This window comes from Erythrolamprus reginae, chromosome Z, assembly GCF_031021105.1.
Source record: "Erythrolamprus reginae isolate rEryReg1 chromosome Z, rEryReg1.hap1, whole genome shotgun sequence".
In the NCBI taxonomy this organism is placed as follows: Eukaryota; Metazoa; Chordata; class Lepidosauria; order Squamata; family Dipsadidae; genus Erythrolamprus; species Erythrolamprus reginae.
In genome coordinates this window covers 12,291,644-12,309,553 of record NC_091963.1, presented here as the reverse complement: position 1 = coordinate 12,309,553, position 17,910 = coordinate 12,291,644, and the positions used below count along the sequence as shown (strand labels likewise).

General features: G+C 40.0%; 1 protein-coding gene across 5 annotated transcripts in view; it reads right to left on the bottom strand.

The window, feature by feature from the left end:
• Positions 1–17,910, bottom strand: part of DNAJB6 (DnaJ heat shock protein family (Hsp40) member B6) — a 94,405-nt gene that overhangs the window by 50,765 nt on the left and 25,730 nt on the right. For all 5 annotated transcript variants that reach the window (XM_070726453.1, XM_070726455.1, XM_070726450.1 and 2 more), the window contains exons 2-5: positions 15,082–15,171; positions 12,648–12,757; positions 10,363–10,419; positions 9,653–9,763 (exon numbers count right to left, since the gene is read on the bottom strand). In XM_070726453.1, coding sequence (XP_070582554.1) covers positions 9,653–9,763; positions 10,363–10,419; positions 12,648–12,757; positions 15,082–15,146 — 343 coding nt within the window. In that variant the 5' untranslated portion in view covers positions 15,147–15,171. The remainder of the gene's footprint in view (positions 1–9,652; positions 9,764–10,362; positions 10,420–12,647; positions 12,758–15,081; positions 15,172–17,910) is intronic.

The following is a 17,910-nucleotide window of genomic DNA, read 5'->3' as shown; positions in this document are numbered from 1 at the left end:
TCTCTGTGTCCCACTTTCAGCTTGTTCCAGGTAGCAGGGATCCGAAAAGGGCCAAAGGATGGTGGATGGGATTTTGGCAACATTCGCTCTATAAAATGCACAGATATTTCCACCCATTTTTTTGGAGGGAGGGGGGGGGAATAAGTCTTATAGACTGAAAAATATGGTAATTAAAGGAAGATTATTCTGTATCTCCAGCGTGGCTCAAGACCTAATTTTCTTCTCCACAAAATGCAAGACTTACAAAGATACTTGTTAGCATTCAAGGGTTAAAATTATATTTTCTGACTGCTGTAACAACAAAGCTATTTGTATCATTAATATTATTCTGTTTTACAAGTAATTACAGGAATTTTGTGGGAGGGAATGAATCATGTAGGTTTTTGGTACATCTACACAAAGCAACTAATTTAATATTCCGAGTGTTCTTATTTTTTTGAAAGAGATTAGAAATACACTGGTAGTTGAACTTTACATTGATACTTTTTTCTGTCTCATTTAAAAATATCTAGTTACAATACCATAATCATAAAACACACCTTTGTGTTCTGCTAATTAGAATTCATCAAAGTGACTCTAAAAGTTCTCAAAGCTACTAAAAGTTTGTGATAATGTTAAAATTGCCTTTAAATTTAGCTCGTTAACACAGTTATTTTGACTTTTTTTATACCAAGTAAGCATCCTTTAGAGAAGCGAAGAGACATTTCAGATAGCTTAAAATAGAATTTATTAATATAAAGGCTTTCATTTAGTAAATTTCCTCCAAATCTGATCCTATACTTATTTCTTCTTCCAACTCCTCCAGAGTTATACTGCTAGGCTCTTCTACCCAATCTTCTGACACTAAACTCACTTCCTCCTCTAAGGACTCGTCTGCTCCTTCAGAAAAGTCCTCTTCCTCCACTAGCACATCGTCCAGCTCAAAAGATCCTTCATATTCTTCAAATGCCTCAACAGAATCTTCACCATACTCTTCATATAGCTCTTCCTCCAGCTCCTCTGCCATTTCTCCTATCGACTCATAACTATACTCCTCCAAGAGCTCCTCTATAGACCTTTCTTCTGATCCTTCATTAGAATCCTCTGGCAGCCAACTGATAAACAATGAGTAGGAATCTAAGAAAAGTACCAATTGTAGTTCAGTAATTGCATAAAAGACATTGGCCATTGAATAATGCAAGTCCCCAAGTATATTCTTAAAAATTTAACTTCCCACAAATTTAAATACATTATTTTGAAATGGTTAGCTGGATAATACTTCCAGATTCATCAGCAAATAAAGATTCTATTTCAGTGAAAGTCCAAGCTCAATTTTAAAGCTATATAATCTGAAATGCTTGTTCTTTACGAAAGAAGAATGGCAGTTAAATATTTCCGTCTGTTCTCTGAAGATATGAGCACTGCCACACATAACTATTTAAGACTTCTTGTGTAACCTGTTACATTTTCATACTCAAAATATAATACTACTAATTTTTAATTTTAAACTACTGATTAAATTCAGATTTATCACCCAAAAAATACACTTGGGTTTTTGGATATCCTCAAAACTCATTTTTAATACCAGGATATCAACTATTGAATAAATGGGATAAGCAGACAATTTTATTATTCATAGTTACCAATTAAGTTAAAACAACTCTTTAAACATATTCATTTCCATGTTTATTTCTATAGTATGTAGGAAATGAATTCTAGGGCGAGCAATTTCTCCACAAAAATAGATCATACTATTGGAAAGAGGAAAAAGAACTTTATACTTGTTATATTTTAGGATTCAAAGGGAAAAAAATCACCTTCCTAAGCAATCCCAAAATAGAACAAAAATTCAAACAGTATGTTTCAGCCAAGATCAAAAGATGTAACTAAAATTAACAGAAATGCACCATGTTGTTCAACCCAAGAGCTTCATCCATCCATAAGTAGGGCTGGAAGAATTATTTTAACGAAAATTATTATTACTTAAATATTTCATAATTTTAAAATATATGTAAATTTATCCTAGATGTGGGTCAAGTCATTGGTTGAGTTTATTATGTGCATTAAACAATGGTTGTTGAGCAACATCTGAAGGTCTGTATCATTTGTTCTAAAGATGAGGCAAATTATTCAAATGGATTTTTAAGCCCAAAAATTACAGCTTGATTTGGACAATGAAACAAATCCAGCAATTGAGATATTTTATATAAGATCCATTTTTATTTTTTAAATTTTATTCATTTATATTGATTTATATCCCTCTTTTGTTATTTTTATAAATAACTTAAGACAGCAAACATACATAATGCTCCTTTCTCTTCCTATTTTTCCTGAATACCTGGTCATAGAAATAACCAGGTTACTATATTTTATATTATCTGAAATTTTTGAATTTTATAAATATTCAGCCTACAGTAATCTAAGATTTGCAATCTTAGGTAATAAAAGGAATTCCTATCAAAAATAATTAAATTTTCAGTTGGTCTTAGGTTCACAGCTATTTCAATATAACAGTGACAGAGATTTCATAGAGAATAAATGCCTTTAGAACAGCTCAGACATATCTACCCAAGCTTCATCACCTCTAGCCACATAACTTAATCTCTTTGATTTTAAGTTCTATATCTTTGCTCACACCAAAACAGACTAGTTTTTAAGTTTTATAGCAGTGATGGTGAACCTTTTTCCCCTCGGGTGACGAAAGAGCATGCATGTGCGCTATTGCACACCCGTGAGTGCCCCCATCCATAATTCAATGCCTGGGGAGAGCGAAAACCCCTCCCCGGAAGCCCTCTGAAGGCCAAAAACAGCCTATTTCCCAACTTCGGCCGTGAGAGCAATATATGCCCATGTCTCATCAACACTCCACGGCTTGCACTGGCTGCCGATCAGTTTCCGGTCACAATTCAAAGTGTTGGTTATGACCTAAAAAGCCCTACTTGGCATCAGACCAGAATATCTTTGGGACTGCCTTCTGCCGCACGAATCCCAGTGACCGATTAGGTCCCAGAGAGTTGGCCTTCTCTGGGTCTGGTCGACCAAGCAATGCTGTCTGACGGGACCCAGGGGAAGAGCCTTCTCTATGGCGACCCCGGCCCTCTGTAATCAACTCCCCCCAGAGATTAGGACTGCTCCCACCCTCCTTGCCTTTCGAAAGCTCCTGAAAACCGACTTATGTCACCAGGCATGGGGAAACTGATATGCCCCTTAGCTACTATGGTGTTTTATGTATGGTTGGTTAGGTTGTGTGTTTGTTTTTTATAATAAGGGCTTTAATTTGTTCTTTTTAACATTAAATTTGTACATTATGTATTTTTGTTGTGAGCCTCTCCGAGTCCTCGGAGAGGGGCGGCATAAAAATCTAATAAATTATTATTATTATTATTATTATTATTATTATTATTATTATTATTATTATTATTAAATATATATATAATATAATATATATTATATATTATGGCACCTGTGCCATAGATCTGCCATCACTGTTCTATAGCCTCTCTGCAATTATTAGGTGAAAATGAGAGATGCAATTATGTTCCCAGTATTTTAGGGTACCATTAATCCAAAGCTCTCAATGTTGACACCAGGCATTAAAATAAAAATTATCTCATACAACCAAGTAAACATTTTTCTGCCTAGAAGGCCAAAAGTCAAGTTATACAAACCTATCCTGACTTGGCAACACAGAAAATCAGTTGATCATATCTACAACAAAAAAAGACTCAGAAAAAAACCCGGCAGCTATACTCTCTAGGTCCGGTATATTATCCATCATATCAAACAATGTTTTTCTATGTCAACCCCAAAACAGAAGAGTCCATTTCAATTTTCTAAAAAGAACATTCTCCATTTTATTTAAGTATTCAACTTTTCCCAGTCTACCTAGCAAAACTATAGCTGTTGAATTTTAACAGCAAGATAAACAGCAAATGTCCTCCAATCTCCAAGCAGCATTTCAACATCTTCACAGAGCATAGAATGAGAAATCCATTGATCAAGATTAACTGATGTTCTGAAAATGCATGGTCCAAAACATGACACCATTTCATTCAATTGTGAATTGCAATACTTAACTGTCTCAATGTCTTGGTTTAGTTGAGAAATTTGGTAGTTACTGGGAAATATTTTATCTTCAATATTCATGTCTATAACCCGCTAAAACCAAAGTTATTCAAATCAGCCTATTTGGTTAAAGAAAAATGCTTTCTGCATTTTGATTAAAAGCAACTGCACAATTGTGACATTTCTGGTTCTTTTATACTGTGGTCCTCTGTTAAAATATGTTAAACATATCTTTACTAGTATGGATGACAACTAGATAGAAAGTAGACAAATAGTTATGGTAATCAATGTTTGTAAGCATATCACAACAGGAGAAGGAAGGAGAAAGAACCCTGACATGGACGATGGTTAAATATCGATTTAACATCTCAACAAGATCTTCAAATCATGACTGTAGACCCCAGGGGCTACCTCAGTCTTGTGGAGTTAAATTGAACGTGATGGACGAGCCATAGCTAGTTGAATGAGTGAGTATAACGCTGTGTAGTGAGAGCAGTAAGTCAACGCCACAGAAAATAGCAGCTGCAAAAAGAGGAAGGGAGTAGTGGAAGGAGAGCTGAAATGAGAGAAAGAAAAAGGAGCATCGGAGGAGTGAGGGGAAACTGAGCTGCTCCATGTTTCCTTCCCCCCCCCTTTTTTGGTTTTTTTCAATTTAAATGAACTGTTATCTATAAACACAATTATTTTAATTAGGAGTACATTAAGAGTATTATAAAAATTCTCATTAAACCAGTGGTAAATTAAACCAGAATAAAACGTATCAGGAAAGACTTAATGAACTCAATCTGTAGTCTGGAGGACAGAAGGAAAAGGGTGGACATGATCGAAACATTTAAATATTTTAAAGGGTTAAATACTGTTCAGGAGGGAACTGTTTTTAATAGGAAAGTGAACACAAGAACAAGGGGACACAATCTGAAGTTAGTTGGGGGAAAGATCAAAAGCAACATGAGAAAATATTATTTTACTGAAAGAGTAGTAGATCCTTGGAACAAACTTCCAGCAGATGTGGTTGGTAAATCCACAGTAACTAAATTTAAACATGCCTGGAATAAACATATATCCATCCTAAGATAAAATAGAGGAAATAGTATAAGGGCAGACTAGATGGACCATGAGGTCTTTTTCTGCCATCTATCTTCTACGTTTCTATGTTCCCAATGTGGGGCCCACGCCCCACAGGGTGGGCAATTTGACTTTTAACGTGGGCAGTTGGAACCTTGTTTCCTTATTATCAACTGTACTCTCAACTACTGAGTCGAACCTCCTTGAGACTGAAAACGTGTCTGGAAACTGGCAGATGAGACCAGCCAGTGACCAGAACTATGTGGTGGAAGAGGCGGCAAGAACACGGCAAGGAAACAGCAGCCCATTAACTACTATAATTGGAACATTGGCTGCGCTGGAAAATCCAGGGAGAACCAGAGAGCTTCAGAATGGGGGAAGGCAATGCGGACATACCGAAAAGTGAGAGTGGTCAGGACAACAGCATCGGCTGCGAATGCACACCATACACGTGTCTAGCTGGTCATTAGCGGGTGAGAGCGGCGGGTGACAGCAAAAAGGCCATGCAAGAGGTGACAAGAGAGGAATAGAAGGAGCAGGTAAGAGTTGCTCATGGAGGAAAATAAAAGAAGACTGACAACTTATTGGAGCTCACAGAAGGAGGGGATGAGGCTGAGCCCACCCGAAATAGGACAAAGCAGTTAAATAATTCTTACTAATTCATTCTAATCATTGATGACAGGACCACTCTTTGAGTTTACCAGCATGTTAGCGACCTCCTCTTTTAGATCTTGGACACATGCTTTTACAGCATTATGGGACATAATAATGGCATATACAGTATAAGAACTATGTATCAGAACATTGCTTACCATCTACCAACCAGTTGACCACCCAGAAAAGACAACTCTTTTCCCAAACAGGACTATTTATAACAAAGTGCCTTTAAAAAAACATTGTTGCCCTCCTTTTATGGGAATGAGGATACCTCCTGGCAGGGGAAATAACTTTTATATTTTCGACTTTGTGATTAATTTATCTAGACTGGATTTTAGATAATAATCGTATAATTTTATGGAGTTTGAGTGGTGTGAACAGGGGGGTAAATTAATTAATTTTAATTACTTTATAAGGAGTTAATTTTTTAAGGAAGCAGGATTAGGAATGATTGTATGCAGAGTATGATTGGGATGAGTACTACAAATGGAAGGGTCAGTTTGCTTGGTGCTATAGAGGCAGGAAGAATGGGGGAGCCCATCTCTGGAGTGGAAGAGGGCTGGAACATTCTGGTTTTGCTAGGGAGAGGCTATATGGCAGGAGACATGGGGTGGACTGCTCACGGGGAACAAGAGCTCGCTGCTTGAAAGCAATCCCTTGTTCCGGCCCCATGAACTCAGCCCAAGGTATTAGTGACAAGCGAAATCCAGACCCTGAGCTCAGGCTATAGCCAGGTCAGTTGTAAATAAAGCTCCCCTCATCCAGGATCTACTCTTGGATGAGGAGGCCAACCTGGCATGTGCCCAGAGGGAGGGGTTCCTCTCTCTGAAATGTGCCCAGACGGGTTTCAGGTGTAGCACCAGCCATGACCCCAGGGAAGGGGGAAGAGGAGTGGCTATTATAGTAAAGAAGACCTTCGGTCTATACAGGTTCGCTGCTTCTGAGATTACGGGTTGTGAGTCGCTCTTTGTGAAGTTGGATCTAGGGCTTCAGGCTTGTTGCTCATGTACCTGGCTCCCAGCTGTGTGTCAACAGCCCTGCCTGCGTTACTTGAGGAGTTAGCCGGGTTGACGATGGAGTTTCGCAGACTCATTGTCTTGGGGGACTGAAACATACCATCACTCGGCAAGTCCTCTGGGTTGGTGCAGGAGTTCATGGCCACCATGGCAACCATGGATCTGACCCAAGTAATTCAGAGTCCAACTCCTGAGGGGGAACACAGTCCTGACAAAGTAGCCCTCTCAGAGCTCTTGAGGAGCGATCTGAAATGAAGAGGCTTAGATATCTCGCCTTTGTCATGGTCAGATAATTTTTTGTCAAGACTCCAGTCCTCCCCCGCAGGGAGGAGGAACCGACTAGATGATTCCACCCCAGGTGTCTGATGGACCCGGATGGCTTTTAGAGGGCACTTGGGGTTTTGCCAGATTCGTGTGTACAGTTCGGCAGAGTCCTTTGCTGCGGCCTGGAATATGGCAGCAGCAGAGGCTTTTGACCGGATTGCCCCTTTGCGTCCTCTTTGTGGCAGTAGACCCTAGAGATCTCCTTGGTTTATTGAAGAGCTCTGGGGGATTAAATGCCAGGAGATGTCTAGAGAAGCGTTGGAGAAAAAGCAAATCTGAATCTGACCGAACACTTGTCGGTGCTCAGTTTAAGACTTACAAAGTGGTGCTCAGGGCGACAAAATGCGCATATCATGTTGTCTTGATTGCATCCATGGAATCTCACCCAGCCACCCTGTTTAGAGTGACTTGCTCCCTCCTTAACCAGTGTGTTTGTGTGTTTGTTGACGAACCTTTGCAGGGTAGGAGGATTTTAATAGGTTTTTCGCAGATAAAATCACCCAGATTCGGATGGACCTTGATTACAATTAGAATGCAGTGTCGGCTGATAACAAGTCAGTCAAGGTGACAGGGGCCGATCTTACTTCTGTTGTGTGGGAAGAGTTTGACCTGGTAACACCTGATGAAGTGGACAAGGCCAAGGGAATTTTAAGATCTGCCACCTGTTTGTTGGACCCACGTTCCTCCTAGCTAGTCTCGGCCAGCAGGGAGGTGACACGGAGCTGGGTTCAAGAGACTGTCAACATTTCCTTGAGGGAAGGGTCCTTTCCGGATGCCTACAAGGAGGCACTTGTGTACCCCCTCCTCAAGAAACCTTCCCAGCTGTATTCAGTAACTATCATCCGTTCTCCAAACTTCCATTTATGGCGAAGATTGTTGAGATGGTGTCACTCCAGCTCCAACGGTCTTAATATCTACATGAAACCGCTGGGTGGGGTCATCCGAGGGCACGGGGTGAGTTACTCTCAGTATGCTGATGCTCAGCTGTACATCTCTACCCTGTGTCCCCTCAGTAGAGCACTGGAAGTAATGTGCCAGTGTCTGGAGGCTCTTAGAGTCTGGAGGGTATTAACAAGCTCAGACTCAACCCTTGACAAGACAGAGTGGCTGTGGGTTCTGCCTACCAAGGACACTTCCATCTGTCTGTCCATTACTCTGGAGGGGAACTTTTGATCCCCTCAGAGAGGGTCCGCAACTTGGGCATCCTCCTCGATCCACAGCTGACTTTGGAACATCATCTTTCAGTTGTGGCTAGGGGGGGCGTTTGGCCAGGTCCATCTGGCGCACCAGTTGCGGCCCTATTTGGACAGGGAGTCTCTAATCACAATCACTCACGGCCTTCTGCTATATGAGTCCCAGTGACCGGTTAGTTCCCACAGAGTCAGCCTTCTCCAGGTCCCATCAACTAGACAATGTCGCTTGGTGCAGCCTAGGGGAAGAGCCTTCTCTGTGGCCGGCCCTCTGGAATCAGCTCCCACAGAGATTTGCACTGCCCCCACCCTCCTCGCCTTCCGTTAAGAGTCTTTATTTAGCCAGGCTTGGGGCGATTAGACCTTAGCCACCTGGCTGACAAATGTTACATATGGTTGTTGTTTGAATGGGTATGATTGATTTTTAATATAATTAAGGATTTTAGAGTAGTTTACTTAGTTTTAATTAATTGGATTTACCTGCTTTATTTTATTGTTTCTTTTTGTATGTTGTAAGCCATCCCAAGTCCTCAAAGAGGGGTGGCATGTAAATCCAATAAACAAACAAACATATAAAGGTTTTTTTTACCACTCTGTAATCCATTGCTTGAGGGCAGAGTCAGAATGACTTGAATGTAGCTGAATGTTTACTGGCTGGATGCCCTTCCTGTCACCTATGTGGAGTTCACAGCAAATGATTTCTCTTTGTGCCATGGTAGAAAAACTTCTGTCACTACCTAGAATTGAACTCTCAACCTTCTGAGTGGGAGGCGAGCATCTTCACCTCTTGACCACTGCACAAATATAAAGAAGGATGTAGGATGTAATTTGCTATTCATTTCAAACTGAGTAAAAAAAATGAACCCGTTCTAATTTTGCCTACATTGGAAAACATTAAAACTTGCATCTAAAATGTTAAATTATATCTATACAACTATAAAAGATTAGAATTATTAAGTAATGAAACACCCTGCCTCCTGAAGTTATGGCTGCAATTTTCAAGAAAAATACTACTATTTATTCAGGATGGTATGTGATTTTCTATCCTGGGTACGGACTAGAATTCCTCGAAGGTCCTTGTCAGCACTGTAATACTATGAATTAATCAATTTCAAGGCCATCATAAAATAATAATAATTCTGAAATATCTGAAAGGATTATACAGATATAGACCACAGATTATTGCACAGATCTTCAATATTACAAGGATTATAAACAAAAAAACCAAATCAGATTTTGAACATATTGAGAGTATCTTTTTGCCAGCACACATGGAAAATCAGAGGATTAGAAGCAGCAATTATGCGAATTCTTAAAAGTATGGGAAAGGTGAAAATTTAATTTAAAATTACTCACCAAAGAAATCAAAAGAAAATGGGTCTTTTCCACCAAAAAACTCCCTAAAGACATCATCAGGATTCCGGAATGTAAAACCATAGTCAAATGCATTGTCAAAATGACTTCCACCTATAAAAAGAACAATATTACAATTTTACAGACTATTAAAATATTCCTTATATAATTTAGCATGAGTACCATTTTAATAACTAATTGTTGTAATAACTGTATTTCTTGAATTTTTGTCATTTTATGAAGCTCAGCATAGCATGTGATCTCTTATTTTTCTTTCTGCCAGATAGGATGTAAAAAATTGAATTAGATGTAGCATAGTTGGGAATAGACTACTGAAATCCATGAAACTTGTGACATATCTATCATAATCTCTATTTCTAAGACAGAATCCAGATTTAAATCTTCAATATCCTACTCAAATCAGTACAAAACATATTAAAATACATTACTAGACTGTTCCCAAACATTTACTACTTTAAATTATTTTTTATTAAAAAAAATTTACACATAAAAATACAATTTTTAAAAATGGTTAAAAAATAGAAAAAAGAAAAGAAAATGCAAAGAAGATGTTCCATTTTTATTGCAATTATTTTATCAGGTTTTTTATTTTATCCTCTTTCCATATTTTACCTTTTAATTATTAAAACTATAAGTAGTTTCACATTTATATTAAAAAAAAATAGGAACAGTAGAATTAAATCCCTACATACCTCCACCTGGATTTAACCCTTCTTTTCCATATTTGTCATAAATATCACGCTTTTTAGCTGCAAAGAAAGGAGATAGTTAAACTGCAAATATAAATCCAAGGCAAACTAATTTGAAGATCTCATATTTGCTCTGTTCTATGGATTCCCCTCTAAATATCTCCCAACCTAACAATCCTATTCAGCAAAATTCCCTGACTTTTAAAACACCATATTGAGGATACAAAGGTAAAAGAGAAGACAAACCAGTCTCTTCATTGAATACTTCTTAATCTCTGGTATTTGCCATAAATCCAAAGATTATGAAAAAACTTTAGGGGGTGCATTACAATTTCATTTATAAAGGCACCATGAATATAATTGAACTATGTGATAAAACTGACATCGTTTTTCTGAGTAAATAGTTTGATTCTGGGTTATGCAGCAAAAAACTTTGTTCTTCAATTCAGTCAAAAGTTAGCAAAATGTTCAATATGACAGACTGAGGAAGGATTTCCTAAATTTTGCAACCAAAATTTGTTCAGGAACTATATGACAGAAGTTCCTAAATCTTTCCCTTAAGGTATCATTCAAACTTACAATGTTGGCATTTATGATCAGATCTTGACATTCTGGCTGACACAGCACCATGCTCACTATTTGGAATCTTCCCTATCATTTTCTCACAAACAAAGTTAATGGGGAAGACCACAGGAAGTCAGAAACGACGGTCACACGAAGTGCTTGCTTAACAACCTGCAGTAATTTGTTTAGTAGTAACTGGGGACTGCCAAAACTTCCATATAGAAATGGCATAATCACATAACATCACATATTCTATTACTATATTGCTTAGTGATAGAAATTCTAGTCCCAATTACCATCATTAATCAAGGACTATTTGCAATCTTAATTTATATGTCTCCCCCAAAAATCCAAACACCAAAATCAACACAAATGATATGAAAAGGATACAATGAAACTTTGGGAAAGATATATTTATTGCAACATGCACAACCAACAGATTCTTAACACCTTTTCTCTTGCTCTTTCCACATTTCCCCAAGGGATATTATACTTAGGGAAAAACTAGCATATGATAAAAAATGGTATACAGTGGTCCCTCGATTTTCGCGGGTTCGAACTTCGCGAAACGGCTATACCACGGTTTTTCAAAAATATTAATTAAAAAATACTTCCCATCGCCAAACTTTAGTCCACCCTTAATAAATATTTTTTTAATAAACTTTAATAAATAAACATGGTGAGTAATAATCTGAATGGTTGCTAAGGGAATGAGAAATTGCAGTTTAGGGGTTTAAAGTGTTAATGGAAGACTTGTGATACTGTCCATGGCCAAAAATAGTGTATTTACTTCCGCATCTCTACTTCGCGGAAATTCGACTTTCACGGGCGGTCTCGGAACGCATCCCCCGCGGAAATCGAGGGAACACTGTATTTGTTAAAATTCTCAACTGACATATTGGTGGGCGAGGAGAGTGCAAGTAGATCAAGTTCTTAGCTTGGCCTAATTTATATAATTTACATTACAAATAATTCTCTCTTTACAACCACAATTTATTTATTTATTCAATTTTTATGCCGCCCTTCTCCTTAGACTCAGGGCGGCTTACAACATGTTAGCAATAGCACCTTTAAACAGAGCTAGGCTATTGCCCCCACAATCCAGGTCCTCAGTACAAAATTTGTGTTGTTAAATGAGACATTTGTTAAGTGAGTTTTGTCCTATTTTATGACCTTACATGCCACAGATAAGTGAATCACTGCAGTTAATAAGTTAATAAAACAGTTGTTAAGTGAACCTGGCTTCCCTATTGACTTTGCTTGTCAGAAAGTTGCAAAAGGTGATCACATAACCTTCGGACACAGCAACAATCATATGTGAACTAATTACCAAGGATTTGAATTTTAATCATATGAGCACAGGGATGTTGCAAAGGTCATAACAGTGAAAAATGGTCATAAGTCATATTTTTTACTGACATCGTAACTAAAACTACCTGTGCTTAAATATAAATTATATAAATATAAATTAACTTTCCCTTAAATATTCCACCTGACCCCCATCTTGATAGCACTTTCCTTTCCTTCCTTCTCCACAGCTGTATACAATTATCCAGTGCAGAGTCTCTCTATTTTTTCAAGTAAAGTTTAAAGGTGGAGACTACTTCCACTCAGTCCAGTCTTGCAGAATTTCTTTGATATCCTGACACCAAATATATATTCAATAGTTTTAGGCATATTCTAATTTCCACATTGATGTGGAAGTCTTTCATATTATTACTCACCATCTGACAGCACTTCATAAGCTTCAGCAACTTGTTTGAATTGTCTCTCAGCTTCCTCTTTATTATCTGGATTTTTGTCAGGGTGCCATTTTAATGCAAGTTTGCGGTATCTGAAATCAAAACCAAATACTGTATACTTTATTCAAGAACAACACTGCATTAAAAAAAATAACAAAGAACAAGTTACCCTGATGAACTAAGAATTTTTAATATTTTAAACAACTAAAGAAATACTTGTTGCAAATGTTAATTTCCTAATGCATGATCAATATAATAATTTGTCCCTAATGGATTACTCAAATTTGAGAGATTAATTGTTAAATTGATTAATTAAAGTATCATCCATACTCTGCAGTTCTAAATAGTATATAAAGTGCCATAATAATTATACTATTAACTATTTACTGGCTTCCATTCTGATAATTTTATTGATCTACAACTGAAATATAGGAAGAAATGATTAGGAAATCAATATTACCCACCAATTTTTTAATTTATCAGCTGATCAATAAATTTGTACCAATTCTAGGAAGTAGTTTTTCTAAGATTGTAAGTTTATTCTTGATGTAAGTTTCTTACATGATTTTTTTTTCTGCAGTTACATTGGAGGTCCCCAACCGCCGGTCCGCGGACCGGGACCGGGCCGTTGGGGCTTTTCAGCCGGTCCGCGGCACCAGGGCCCCCTCGGCCTTTCCGCACCACCAGCGGCGCTCCCCCCGCCAGCCAGCCAAGCCCCGCGCCCGCCGGAACCGGCTCCTCGCTCTCCCCCCGCCGCCCGCCGCGTTTGCAGGAGGTGGGGAGGGTTGGGCGGCCCGCCAAGGCCAGGAGGGACGCCGCTGCCCCCCCTTCCCTCTCTCCGCCCGCCGCTGCGCCTCCTTGACGCCGAGAGGAAATGCCGGCAAAGGCTTTCCTCAGCGGAGGCCGGCGAAGGTGATATTGAATGTCGGGGGAGAACGGGCGGTTGCGCGCGCTCCCTATCTCCCTGCTAGCCCACTCGGAATATTCAAAATAAGAAAAACCTTTGCCGGCGAAGGCTTTTCTTATTTTGAATATTCCGAGTGGGCTAGCAGGGGGATAGGGAGCGCGCGCAACCGCCCGTTCTCCCCCGACATTCAATATCACCTTCGCCGGCCCCGCCTCTCCTGCAAACCCCCTTGCTGAGAGCCCGGGGTGAAAGTGCTCTCGCAAAGGTGAGGCGGGCAGGGCGTGCGCGCGTCATCGCTGAGAAGAACGGAGAGAGAACGAGAGTGAGTGAGAGCAACAGACAGCAAGATAGAGAGAAAGTGAGAAAGAGAGAGTGAGAAAGGGGGGGAGAGAAAGAGATAGCAAGAGAGAGAACAAGAGAGAGAAAGAGCGTGAGAAAGAAAACAAGAAAGAGTGAGAGAGAGAGAAAGCAAAAGAGACAGAAAGAAAACGAGAGAGAAAGTGAGAAGAAGAGAGAGAAAGAGGGGGAGAGAGAGAGAAAGAGAGAGGGGGGAGAGAGAGAAAGAGAGGGAGAGGGAGAAAGAGAGAGGGAGAGGGGGGAGAGATAGCAAGAGAGGGAGAGAGGGAAAGGGGGAGAGGGGGGGGAGAGAAAGAGGGAGAGAGAGAGGAGATAAAGGAAGAGGAGAGAGAGAAAGGAAGAGAAAGAAAGAAAGAGGGATAGAGAGAGTGAGAGATGCTCAGCGAGCCTTTCTTTGAAGTTGCCTTTCTTTCTTTCTCTTTCTTGCTTTCTTTCTTGCTCTTTTTCTTTCTCTCTTTTACCTTCCCTTCCTCTATTTCTTCTTTTCTTTCTCCTTCCTACCTTCTTCCCTTACTCTCCCCTTTCATAAGTTTCCTTGCTTCCTTCCTCTGTTCCTGTCCCTTCCCCCTTTCTTTCTTTCTTTCTTTCTTTCCTTCCTTTCCTCCCTCCATTTCTTGCTTTCCTTTTCCTTCCTCCCTTCTTTCCTCCCTCATTCCCTTCTTTCACTCCTTCCTCTCTTACTCTCCCCTTTCACACCTTTCCTTGCTTCCTTTGCACCCTTCTTTTGTTCCTGTCCCTTCCCTCTTTCCTTCCTTCCTTCCCACCCTCCGTCCATTCATTCACCCATTCCTCTCTTGATCGCCCCTTTTACGGCGCCGCTGACAGCTAGCTCCCCCCCCCACCGGGCCATGGAAAACTGGTCTAGCTTAAAGCCGGTCCCTGGTGCAAAAAAGGTTGGGGACCTCTGTGCTAGAACATTTTAAAATATTTCTGCTTTACACAATCTTTTGTAGCTAATGAATATTTGGCTGAGTGACCAACCATAATTTCAACTGTAAGATTTGATTCTAGGTAAACATATAAACAAACACCCAAGTAGTAGTAAAGGAAGCATAGGAAAATTGTTTATAGACACCCAGATTTAAAGCCTCCCTCAAAAAACAGCTGATGCAAGGAATATAACCTGCCATAGATTTAAAAATGAATACTTACGCTTTTTTTATATCTTCTTGGGAGACATGTTTATGCACTCCTAGAACTTCATAATAATCCACCATGTTTTATTGTGTTCGGCTAAGAATCCTGTAAAAAACAAGGCCTCAATACACTTTCAGTATACAAACACACACATTTCTCTTAAAAGATATGATGCACTCTATAAAAAGATGGATTGTTAAATGACAGCCACAAAAAAAAATAACTGTAAGAAAAGAGTTTTGTAGTCAGTACTTGGTGGGGTCTTGACCTGCTTCCAAACCATTGCCCAGGTATGGGGAACTCCAGGTCTCGATTATCAAACAAAAAAATAGCAAAATTTTGAATAATAACTGTTTTTAATAAAGTTTTTAATCAGCTAAATTAGTATCTGACTCTTAACTTTTCCCAAAAAATTGAGAAGGCTCAACCAGACAAACATTTTGCAATCATCTGAAATATTTTTATTCCATCAAAAGGAACGTTGATCCCACCTGAATGTTCTATCTATGTGCACTGCAGGAGAGTCCAAGCATGGGTTAACTTCTGTTTGTCCAGGAACTGAGTAAAGAAAGATCCAGCCATGCCTCTGCCTTGGCTTCTCTGAGTCCAGTTTTGGTTTGAAGGTGTAGACCTCCAGGGAGTCCAAAATGTAGTTAAGTCCAATAATCCCTACAACCTGGACCATGACGCTCCTCATGATGGGTTTGTATTCTCCTGCAGCGCACAGCGAAAGAATGTTCAGGTAACACCAATGTTCCTTTTCCTATGCTCTGCCTTGAAAGTCCAAGCATGGGATGTACCCAAACTTAATGTCTCAAGGGTAGGGAAAAGCCTGGTCCAGGGTCCCTGAGATGGAGTGAACCCTCTGCAGTACTCTCCTGCTGAATGAGGCCTCTGCGGAAGCAAAAACATCCAGCCGGTAATGTTTAATGAAGGGTGATGGTGATGATCACGTCCCGTCCCCCCCCCGCGTACGCCATCCAGTTTATATTGTTTGACAAGTCTGATGGGTTCCAATGTTCTTGTGTCACTTGGGACTGGATGTGAGCTGTTCACCCGAAGAGACTGGCATCTGTAGTTACCATGATACGAGGCAGGGGCTCTCTTGGAATAAATGGCCTTTTATCATGGCGCTGGATATCCACCAACAAAGGGCTCAAAGGACAGTCAATGGAACCTATACTTTGGTTCTAGAGTTGCTGTTGTTCGCATTCTGAGATCATTTTTTCCAGAAGCTGAGAAAGGACAGCCAGTGGACTGATCTCTGATTCCAGATTTGAATGACAAGAGACAGGAAGTGATAAAAGACAGGAAGCCATAGAAGGCGAGATCTTGAGATTAAAAAACCTTGCAGGTTTTGGTGTTTAACACCATACAAATCCAATAAATAAATAAATAAATACCCAGATGCAGAAGACTGATGGTCAGGACCAGATGTCTTTTGGAAGCATTGACAGGGAAGCCATGCTCTTGCAGAGTCTAGATTGTAACTTGGAGATCCTCATGTGCTTGCAGAGAAGACAACTGGATCAGGATGTCATCTAAGTAACACTGAAGCCTTATTGGCCGTGCCCTGAGATGTGACGCCACCACCGCCAATAACTTGGTGAAGCTTCGAGGGGCTAATGACAAATTGAATGGCAGGGCTTTGAACTCATAGAGAAACCCTGAGAAGCAAAACCATAGAACCTGCTATGCGATGATCGGATAGGCACATGGAGGTAGGCTTCCTTGAGATCTGTGGATGTCAATAGATCGTCCTGCCTGATGCAATCCAGAAAGATTTCAGGGATTGCATTTTGAAGCGCTTGTACGGTCAGTGGATGTTGAGCTGTTTTAAGCCCAGAATAGCTCTCCAACCTCTTGAGCTTTTGGGAACTAGGAACAGGATAGAACAAAAGCCTAGCCCTTCTTGTCCCGAGGGAACTGTCTCTATGGCAGCTATGTCCAACAAGTGTTGGATTTCAGTTTTCATGAGAGACCTCTTATTGAAATTGACAGGAATGGGGCAGCAAATGAAATGTCTCTGAGGCCTGAAGAGGAATTCTACTGTGAGATCAAGTCTCACTGTTTGAAGTACCCAGGTATCTGACATTGTCACCTCCTATTGGTGGAGAAATAGTTGTAAACAACCTCCGATGGCACCACTTGACCCGAAGTCATTTGTATTTGTGAAAGGGATAGTTGCTGGACCCTCAAAATGGCCACCTGGCCTGGGTAAATTGCTTGCCTCTACCCCGACCTGCGGACCTATCATGTGAATGATCTGTCTCCTGGTAGTATGGCCTTTGATATGGGCCAGATTCTTGCAGAAATGGCTGTGGGCAAAAGTAAGGTATTATACCGAGATCTGCTCATCAATGTATATAAGGCAACAACTTCCTTTTATCCCTATTCTCCACAAGGATGGAATCGAGGGATTCTCCAAAGAGATGCCACTTAGATCTCATATCTGCCTGCTGTTGGTGTAACCCTAGAAGGCAATTGGATGTTACTATAACTCCTATGGCCCTAGATGCAAATTTGACCACATTAAAGGTTGCGTTGGTAGATCTGCTGCTACTGCTAATTTGTTTAAAACTTGATACAGGCGTATGTCCTTGGGAGACACTCTATACTGCATTTACCTGAGCCATAAGATTTAGGCTCTGTTAAAGAAAGATGCAGCCGTGGCTGCCCTAATTGATTAATGCTAGGTCATCTTAAGAAAAGTCATCTCAACCTTATGGTCTTCTGACTACAAGCCCTCTGAGAATTCAGAGACAGAGATTAAATTGGCTACTGGGGTATCTACATAAGGAAAATGAAGAAGTTCCTCAAGTTCAGAATCCAGACTAGAGTTTC